At 43.9% G+C, this 10,069-nt stretch overlaps 1 protein-coding gene across 2 annotated transcripts; it reads left to right on the forward strand.

The window, feature by feature from the left end:
- The first annotated feature begins 888 nt into the window (after window positions 1–888).
- On the forward strand, window positions 889–3,830 carry CBY2 (chibby family member 2). 2 transcript variants are annotated; one of them, XM_080576280.1, is made up of 2 exons: window positions 889–1,190; window positions 2,621–3,830. In XM_080576280.1, the coding sequence occupies exon 2, from the start codon at window positions 2,756–2,758 to the stop codon at window positions 3,716–3,718; it is 963 nt and encodes a 320-aa protein (XP_080432406.1). In that variant the 5' UTR covers window positions 889–1,190; window positions 2,621–2,755; the 3' UTR covers window positions 3,719–3,830. The 2 variants fall into 2 exon arrangements, with proteins under 2 accessions (XP_080432406.1, XP_080432405.1); XM_080576279.1 differs by having other exon boundaries at window positions 889–1,176.
- The last annotated feature ends 6,239 nt before the right edge of the window (window positions 3,831–10,069 follow it).

Raw genomic sequence — 10,069 nt, forward strand, 5'->3', positions numbered from 1 at the left:
AGCCTCAGGTCTTCAAAAGTTCAGCACCTCTCCTGGGAGCTGCTGCACCTGGAGAACATCCTGAAATTACCGTCTGATAGAAGGCCAAGCACGAGTACCCCAGGATGTCATCTTTTCCTTTCTCTTTAGGGGGTATTTTCCTGCTTTCCTTTGCAGGATCCTGGAACTCGAACAAAGGAGGATGCTGCTCCCTGGGGAGTTGCCATAGTAACCCCTGATGGTTTTTTTTAAATTTATTTTTTGTTGTTGTCTCAGATGAAATAGAAACAAGGAAGAAATTACAGAGAAGAACTTTATACCTGAGTTTATTAACTTTGCCTAACACCAAAACTGAACTATACCTTCAGCTTCCTAAAGCAATAACAGTCACCTTGGGGCTGATGTCAAGCTGGTAATTTTCACTGGAAAGGAAATTAATTGCTGTATTTATTATTCAGGAACCCTAATTAAAAAAATCCACATCCAAGATGCAGCAAATAAGAAACAGAATAAGATTATTAGAAACATAAAGATATGGAAGTGGGAATAGCTGCTTCAAATAATATCTAAATATCATAATGCATGGATGCCTTGCATATTCTGTTTTATTCTTAATAAGGTTCAGTGATAGTCTGTCCCTTAACTTATAGACAAACTCCAAAGCTACAATGTCCTTGGAAAATAACGTCTGCTGTCATAGAGCATATGAGGAAGTGATTTTTGACTGTATCAGCATCAGCTCAGCAAGTGACTTAATTTGAAGGTTCAGAGTAAAAATAAAATCTGTTTTAGAAGAGTGTGACGGAGAGAGAAGCCATCTCAGCTGCTCTCAAGTTATGAGCATCAAAGGCAGAGGGAAGCCTTTGGGTTCAAGAAAGGGCATGAGAGCTGAGCTACCAGAAAGGTCATTTCCATGAGAAATGACCCAAAAGCACAACACTGGGAAAAATCAAAGGCGACCCTTGGGAAAAGCGCGATGTCTGTAGGGAGCGGCCGGCCCCAGCTGGGGTGGGGGCTGGCCCTGGGGCGCGGTGCTCGCATCACAGTCGGTTCCCTTTGTTCCCTGTCACCACAGTGTCCCCAGGATGCCCCAGTTGGCCGCCTGCTTGTCCCGGAGCACGATCTCAGGCTGAAAAACCAAGTGGGGACCAGGCTGCCTGGCAGGGGAGCGGGAAGGTCATCGCCTCCAACCAGCAGGTGAGCGCGTGCAGGTACGTGATGGGGTGCTGCCAAAATACCCTGTTCTACTTGATTCCGCGTGGCTTCCCCCAGCCCTGCCTGCACATCCCACTTCCCCATCCTTTTGCAGAAGTTTTTGATTTGGGAATAGGGTGAGGGAGGTGGGAGAACTTGAAACGCTCCCCTGCCACCATGGAAGCCTGGGTTGACATCTCCCCTGCAGTGCAAAAAAGAGCTGACAGAGATGCTGTCAAGTTCAATTGTCCCCAGGATAACATCCTTCGATGATATATATATTATACACTCTCTGTTTATCCTGAAAACATGCCATATAAACACATTAAATATAAGTGGCTTTAGCAAATCTTGCTTCCTCCCCCACGAAACTCAGTGACAGGTAGGGCTTGGCGTATGATACTGGTTATTTTCCTCCTCTCATCTGGATGTTTAGGAATTAGATCCCCCTGTGGCTGATTTAGCTCCCCATCCTGGGGCTGACAACGGAAACTTCAAGAGTACCAACAATTTGGTTTTAAAAAATAGGTCAACCTTGTTTCGTATGACAAATAGTTCAACCTTGTTTCGTATGACTTCATTGTGAAAATCGAACTGATGTAATTTTTGTAAGTACTGCAGAAAATAAGACCTTTTTGGCACAAAATGTTCCTTTTTAATTCATGCCAGAAGACTGAAATCCTTCATTTGCTCAGGCTCGCTTATGACCAGAAGGTGATTTAAGCAGCAACATTTTGGGCAGAAGGAAGGACGTGTGCTGAGCAGATGAGTCTAAGGTTTCTGGGCTGGGATATGAAGCACTGGCAGTATGACCCAGCAGTATGGATTTTAAAGAGAGGGCTTTCTGGCGATGTGAAGAAGAGGCAGAAGGACTGTAGGAAAAAGATGAGCAATCACTGTTGCAAGTCTAGAGAGCAAGAAAAATAATAGAGCTATCAGAGGATATCGAGAACAGAGTTACTGGGGAGAAAGGAGAAGAAAGATGGAGACTTATCTATGGGTTGTGACAGTTTTTAGAACACGATGATGGGAACGTGTCAGAAAAAAACATGTGGAGAGCAATAAAGCTCTCCTGGTCCTGGTGCTTTGGTTTGGATTTTTAATTATTTGTGCATTTTGTATCACTCGGTGCTCTCCCTGTTCATAGTTCTGTAGATTTTAAGATGAAAGAGCACAAATGCTGCCATGATTTTGTGGTATCCTGTTAACAAAGGCTACTGAGCACCAACGAGAAAAAGATGCTGTTAGGGACAGTTTCAAAGTTGTTTTTTTTTTTTTCACTGAGACACCATTTCTGGTGTATTCCTTACTTTCCAGTGTCAAAAGCCAACACATCCAGCTGTGGGAACAGAGTTATTTGTTTGTTCCTGTCATGTAATGTAATTTAATTCTGATCCCAGTTTGTGACGTAATTCTGTGCATTTATTTATGTTCCCTGTTCTTTCAGTCCCAATCAAGCTTCTCCAGCTTCTGTGTCATCTCCAGCTTCTGTCATCTGCTCCTCGCTAGCGATCTGTGGCCTCTTGCAGAAGTCCTGGGAGAAACCTTTTCACAGTCTTCCTCAGCTTACTAAAGGGAGGCCATGTCTGCTTTCGATCTGACAAACCAGAGCATGCAGTGTACAAGGCCTGAGGCGGATTATGCCATCCCACGGATGAAGCTGAGGGATGAGACGTTTGTCTTTATCGATGGTAAGTGGGTGAACGAGACGTACTGCCAGCCACCTTTTGCTCCCCATCAGAAACTCTTTGGCAAGAAGGCACAGAATGAGTGGAGCATCTGGGAGGAGAACAGAGCACTCTGGGAGGAAAACCAAGTCCTCCGGATCGAGAACAGGATGCTCTGGGAAGAGAACCAGGCTCTACAATGTCTCCAGTCCCAGAACAAAACTGTCCAGGTTATTTACAATGATACCATCCAGCAAAGCCTCCAGAAGGAGAAGCTCTTCCCGTTCTTTCAGGAGAGGAACTTAGGCTTCCAGGTTAGCCCGAGCAGCAAAGCTCTACAGGTGGTCAGGGAAAAGAACAGAGTCTTAGAGGTTTTCCAGCAGGAGAATAAAACTCTTCCCAGCATCTGGAAAGACCAAAAAGTCATTGTGGTTCATGAAGAGAGCAAAGATGCCAACTCAGCTCGGAAAGACGCTGTAGAAGAAGGCAACCTTGGCCCAGCGCCCCAGCGGGAACACGAAGCTAAAGCAGAGAGCATCACTCCAACCCAGAGTGAGAGCAAGGCTGCCCTGAGCACGCAGGATGATCATGAGATCCTCCAGGCTCTCCACAACCTACACCAGATCCTCCAGGTCTTCCTGAGAGAGAACCGCCTCCCTGGGGACAGAGAGAGACCTCATCCTCTCCACGACGAGGGGAGATTCTACCAGGAAGAGTACAAGAAATTGAAACTACAGCTGAATGCTGTGAAAAACACCGTGTCAGACATTACGGCTCAAATGGAAATGCTGGAAAAAGAGCTCATTGCCTTCACTTTCCCAATGTACAAAGAAGCAGGGCAGAACCTGGCAAATAAGTGTCAGCTTGGAGACATGTGAAGCTTGGTGACCAACCTGCTGGTTCAGTTTCCTGGAAAAGATCTCTCCTCATTTCAGGGAACTTAATAAAATCTCAGTACAGCCTGAGGGAAAAAGCAAAAAAAAAAAAAAATCTGGGGAACATTGTGTTATTTTTTTATTCTGAAACTTTCTTATATTATTTAGGTATATTTCACCTTCTGATAACATGGTGTGGGTGACTTATGAATTTGCCTAGTGTTAGGAAAACAAGTTTTTCAGCATTTTTTTTCCAAAGTTTTTGATAATAAGGCCTACAAAGTAAAAACATAATTCATGCTTTTCACACTTCACATGAGGTACCTTAGGTTAGCCATACTTTTCAGACCACCACAAAGGGTGAGCACTTCCCTAAAACAAGGAACCCAGGTGGGAGTTGAGTTTGGGTTCCCAGTGGTCCCTGCTGTTATGGTTGGCCACGTTCAATGGCTGAACTGTGTCTTCTGTCATGCACCAACCTTCCCTCTTTCAGGGAAAATATAGCCTCCAGGAAGAGACAGGACCATGAAAGACAATGGAACACAGAAAAATGAACTCTGTGTCCCGTGAGGCACTGTATGCTAGTGCAACCATGGTAAATACTTTATATTTTCTTTAAGGGGAAATAGCGCAACTACATGACATTAGGGTTTTGTCTAAAAACTTCCCATTTTTTTTTTTTTTAGAATGGAAATATTACCCGTTCTGTAGATACCAGCTAAGACAGATCTACCTTCTGCACTTCTTGTGGATAAATAAATAGACAGACAGATAAATAGATAATGGATAATGGGAAGTAGATACCTATCTATCTCCATTAAAATTGGCCCTTACCATATTCTTGTTGTTGCCTTTTCCCAGTACCACATCCCCACTATTTTGTTGTCATTTTCCCTTGTTTAAAGCTCTTCCTCAGGAAAGAATCCATCTCTTGCCTCAGAGCGTAACAGGACCATAAAGCAAACATCACCCACCAGAACAGCATGTCCCCTTCCGCCTCAGTTATTTGTAAATTGCTTTCATCATTTTGTACCTTAATTAGGCTTAATTCTTCTCAAACGGCCTTGTTTTGGTACACTTGAATAATCCTACTGATTTCAAGTGAGATTATTATTTGCTGATAAATGGCACTTTTAGGTTGCAGGGTATATAGGAAGGGCTGTTTTTTGTCTTATTTACAGCTTGCTACTAAAAAGGAAAATTCCTGTAGACTTTGGTGGTGGTCTGGAACAGCCTCTTCTTTGAGGCCAGGAATTAAGCATGTCTTTGTAAATAATCATGCGTAGTTATGGAGCTAACAGCATTCAAGCCTGGAAGAGCACTGATATTTTTAGTGGTATCACAGGGCAAGGGAAAGGGCAATGCTCTGCCCCCGTGCAACAGAAGCCCCTGGGAAATGTGAGCCTGAGCTGTCGTTCAGAAATCTTGCTACTAATCATTCGGTACTTTCAGCAGAACTGGCCCATTGATGGATAGCTTACCTGTGGTGGGAGGAGAGAGAAAGGAAAGAGGTGCCCCCCTCATGTGGGGGGCTCAGGCTGTGGGGGACTCCACTTCTGGTGTGAACTGCTGAACTGTTGTATACAATTGTAGCCTGGGAGGGGGGGCAAGAAGATCACAGCAAGAAAAGTGCATCCCAAGGGCATACTCAACTACAAAGTGCTGGTGAATGAAGGAGAATCCCTCCTCCAGGCGTCATGGTGGGGTCACAGGAGTGGATGGAGCAGGCAGCAGGACCACCTCTCCTGCACAGCGCGGTGAGGTCTCTCTTAATTTCTTGAATGGCCAAATGAGGCAGGTTTTCAGCTGGTCCATAACAGACAAGTATGTTGTCAAATTCAGCCTTTTGGAGGCTGTTCCGTGGCTTAGGTTGGTACTTGGACGTGTATACGCTCACACAATGAAGAGTGATCCCCTGTCACAAGGAGACAGAGAGCCTATCGATATTCTCATGTTTAAAAATCGAGTCTAGACTCACTTGTGTGGCCAGTGCATCTGGAAATGCATTTTTCTCTCTGTTTTGGACATCCCTGATACAGTGCAAATTGTCTCAATCTTTCAGGCAGAACACCGGAGTCTTTGGGTAATCGAACGAGACAGGCACAAGGAGACTTCTGCAGTGTAATTGTGCAAGTGTTATTTCAAAGCAAAGGAAAGGTTATGGTGAGGTTTACCTTTCGCAACAGGACCCAAGAAACATCTTGTCACTACAGTTTATAGGTCTCTAAGTGATTTGGCACCAAATTACTTAAAGGATGAATTATCTTTCACCTTGTATTTCACTCAGACAACACCAGGCCAAATACCAGTAATGACTGTTTATTTCAGAGGCTTAAAGCGCAGAGCATTTTCTTCTGCTGTCAGGATTTCAAGATGCTGAGGCAAATCTCTCAGAGTAAAAGGGGAAGGGCTGGCTCTCAGTGATGCAGGGGGCAGGAGGGCTGTGTGTAGGAACCAGGCGAGACGAAGAGGACCTGGAAGGGTGGCCATTAGCGGGAGGATGTGTAGAAGAAAAGTTCCTCCTGCTTAAAGACAGGTTTATAAATATATATAGATAAATACCCCAGTCCCATGGTGGGGAATACGCTCATGCTTCTGTGCCTTCATCTTTTCTCCTAGCTGTATCCCTCACTGTTTGGACGTAATATCTGTTAAAAGAGGTGGGGGGGGCGGTCTACAGGGACCCTAAAGCTGAGCTCAAGTGGGGAGTAGGGGTAGTGGCAAGCTTCGGTTGTATTTTAGTATTTTAACAAAGTGATTTGTGTCCCCTTGGAAATACAGTTCCCCTTTGGCAGTGATCGGGGCACTGACTCATGCCGTGTCCCTGTAGGTGGGCAGGAAGGACGCACAAACTGCAGCTCTCCACCGGATGGCTGGGAGGAGACATCTCCGCTGACACGGGGTGTCCAGGACAGGACGTCCAGATCTCACCTCGCCACTCTGGGCTCCCTTTCTAGTCTGTAGGATGAAACATGCGCCTTCAGAACGTGATTCACCTCACCTCTCCTGTACATCAGCTTTAGGATGGGCTGGGTCGCCAGCTGCCCGTTTCTGCTTCGATTCGTCGACTAAAAGTTTCTCAAGTCTGTTGTGCGCTGAGGTAACAGTGCCTGTGCTGGGCAGTAATTACAGCACCTAGCTTTGTACAGGTCTGCGATAAGCAAACTCTCACAATCCCACAATGCGCCACATCTCTACTCTGCATTTGTTTGCTTACAGACTGGAATGAGTTGGCGGCAGCTGTGGCGGATCGCTTCTAGCTGATGGGAGAAAGCAGATGACCCTAAGTATTGCTTGTTCTATGCGAGTTGCTCAATGTCAAGAGCACGGATGGTGAGACTTGGCCAGGTTGCCGGTGGAGTGTCACAGTACTGCTTGGGGACAGCCCTAAGTGCTCCCCACTCTCTGCTTTGCTCCACGCCCCAGGAGATTAAACATTTTTCCTTATTAAACACTTTTAAACATTAAACACTTTTCCTTACCGCAGTGTCCCACAGGTCTCCGTCCTGCCTGGCCTTTCAGGGCGGGTGCTGGTGAGGTGGGCTGTGCACAGTGCTCCTGCAGCTTATTTAAGGTAAATATGGAGGGAAAATGCAGCAGTAGGTGTTTACATGGACAACTTGCTGATTATCCTAACATTTAGGCAGAGTTGGAAAAAAATGGGGTAGGCTTCTTCTTCGCCCCCCCACCCCCCTTTTTTTTTTTTTCCTTGCCTTTTGGTTGATTTGCGTGTTTCTGGAAACTGATAGCTATTCTGGTTTGATATGGATGGATGTCATTCTAATGCTGCATAATTTACCTTTTGCAGAGAGACAAACTTTCCGTCCCTCTCTCCTTCTTAGTGTTGCTGATTATCTCCTCATTTTTACACTAGTCATTTGTCAGGACTATTTTTGGAAAACTGTTCTTTTTTTTTTTTTTTGCAAGGTCACCATCAGCCTCTTGCTTTCCTGTAAATTGGATTATAGCCTGTAGCTGGGCTCTGTGCAAGTGCTGACTTTTCTGTTCTTGATTCGTCTTAGGTAGTCTAAAGAGTTTTGAGGGTTTTTTTTTTTTTTTTGAGCTCTGGCTTACCACTGAAGACAGGTTTCCCAGAGTTTTGTTTGTGAATTCATGAAGTCAGGGATGTCCTCCAGAAGCTGTGGCACTTGCCAAAGCCCATGCTCTGTGGTGTTGGAGGCCGGCCGGGTTCTCAGCATCCTGGTGTGATCTTCCCAATGGAGGTCCCAGTTGACAGAATTAAACATGGCCATACTTTTCAAGCCTTTGTGCTGAAATGGGGCTAGTCATCTTCTTTTTTTGACATTCAAATTTGAGCCCAGACTGCTCACAGTATTCATGGACTGAGATACAAAGGACAGGGGAGCAACTCTTTGGATGAGCTGCATGAAGGAATTGTTACCTACAGAGGCAGTTCATTGGTGTTAAGGCAGGTGGCTTTAAAACAGTGCCACATTTTCCAAGGCGGTATCATCCCACTGAAATGGAGGCTCCTAAGTGAAAGCACTAATTTAGGACCATGGCCACCTGAGGTGATTTCTCCAAACTCATTGAAATATTCCCAGCTTAGCTTTTTTCAATCTTTCTGTGCCTCTGGGTTAATGGATTTCATTGTTGTTTAGGAAAGGTAAACTCACAGAACTTTCAATTTTTAGAAAAGTGTAATTGGCAAAAATATTTTCTAAATACAAATTGAACATCTCTCTTTTGATTGTGGGCTATGCCAAAGCTCTAACATACATCTTTGATGTTATGGCAGTGTCTGGAGAAATTATGGGATTCTAATATGGAATAATAGATTCTCATCAAGACTTCTAGCTTTAGGAAATTGTTTAATATCCATTCTCAGTGGCTGTTTCTTTGATGCAGCTGTGACTGAAGGGTCCCAAGTGCTGAAGAAAACAGCTCAACAGCTCAGAACAAAGCTGATTATGTAAATTGTGCATTAAGATTCAGCTTCGATTTAATTTTATTCTGTAAATAAATATCCCATTAACATCCATCTGCTAAAAGTCAGGTAAAACATTTTCGAAACCACCACTGCTATGGCAGATGTGACTGTGCCATAAATAGTGGCAGGGTGGTGGCATGTGGACATCAAAGTCTGAAGTGTGAAGCACGTTTTAAGAAGCAAGGTAGGTGATAACATTTAATTATAATGAAAAGGACATTGCCTGATTGCCTGAGACATTCAGTGCCTTCTTTTGTGTTTGTACTGCTTGCATCACGCAAAGTGCATTCTCTAATCACTGTCTTGGAGATCACTAATAATTATAACTCATTAATTCACTTAAAATATAAAAAAATTCAGCCGATGAAGGTCATTACTGAATGATGCCTAAACCTTTTGCTTAATGGCTTTTTATTTCAACAGCTTACTTGTGAGTAGTCATCTTCCCTGGGTCTAGCTGGTACATCAACAGTGTAAAAGATTACACTGATCAGGAACAGAATGATGAACCTCAGGTATTCTGCGTTACTATTTTAAGAGTATGAAAGATTCAAGTGCTCTTAACCAACAGCTATTTTTAACTATTTTAAATAATCAGTCTTCACGGACACTGCAAAAGAGCACTTGACAAAGAAGCAGCTAGGGATGTGTAGCAGATTTCATTTATACTGGAAATATAAGACTGAGTGTCTGCGTCAGCTGGAGATCAGAAACAGGTTCCTTATATATTCTTTAACATCCTAAAGGAGGAATTGTGCAGTAATTGAATTCTGTAAACAGGATGTAAAAATCTTTTTCTGTGGGACATGCTGCAGGTAATGGTTAGAGGCAATGCATGGTTGTATGGCTCCGAGGTGGAACAAACAAGAGCAAAAATGCAGTTCTGCAAGGTACCTTCCAGTTCTCTGCTACTCCATCCAAGCACCTTGTTTACAGGCAGTCTGCACCATATGTGCAAATGTCTACTGCTTGGCGGAAGCTAGCCTTAGGCATAAAATTGCATGTCTGTGAATACCCAATTGTTGGTACAACTAAATACCATATGTGACAATAAAGTTGACAGTCTAATTCCCAGTAATACCAGTGAGCATTAATGCAGCACTGAAACCTTTATTCCAGAACAAAATAAAGCAGAATCTGGCACCAAGTTTCAAGATTTTTTTTAAAATTATTTATTTTATTTTGCTCAATTTAAATCTGTTTGCAAATCTGAGATAACACACTGGTTCTCCAGGTATTAAATATGACAAGTTACATCCTGATTCCTGTCCAGTTTTCCAAAGAAAGCATGAGTAGGTCCCTCATTCACACCATTATTCTGGCTGATGTGCTCTGACAAGGTGTGGGGGGAATCAGCAAGGTGACCCTGCTAGAGAACATCTCCAGTGCTGGAGCATTAGCCT

The sequence above is a fragment of the Anser brachyrhynchus genome (assembly GCF_964034855.1).
Source record: "Anser brachyrhynchus genome assembly, chromosome: 1".
Taxonomy (NCBI): domain Eukaryota; kingdom Metazoa; phylum Chordata; class Aves; order Anseriformes; family Anatidae; genus Anser; species Anser brachyrhynchus.

Excerpts from the sequence above, each read along its gene's own strand:
- CBY2 (XM_080576280.1), top strand. The coding sequence starts at position 2,756 with ATGTCTGCTTTCGATCTGACAAACCAGAGCATGCAGTGTACAAGGCCT.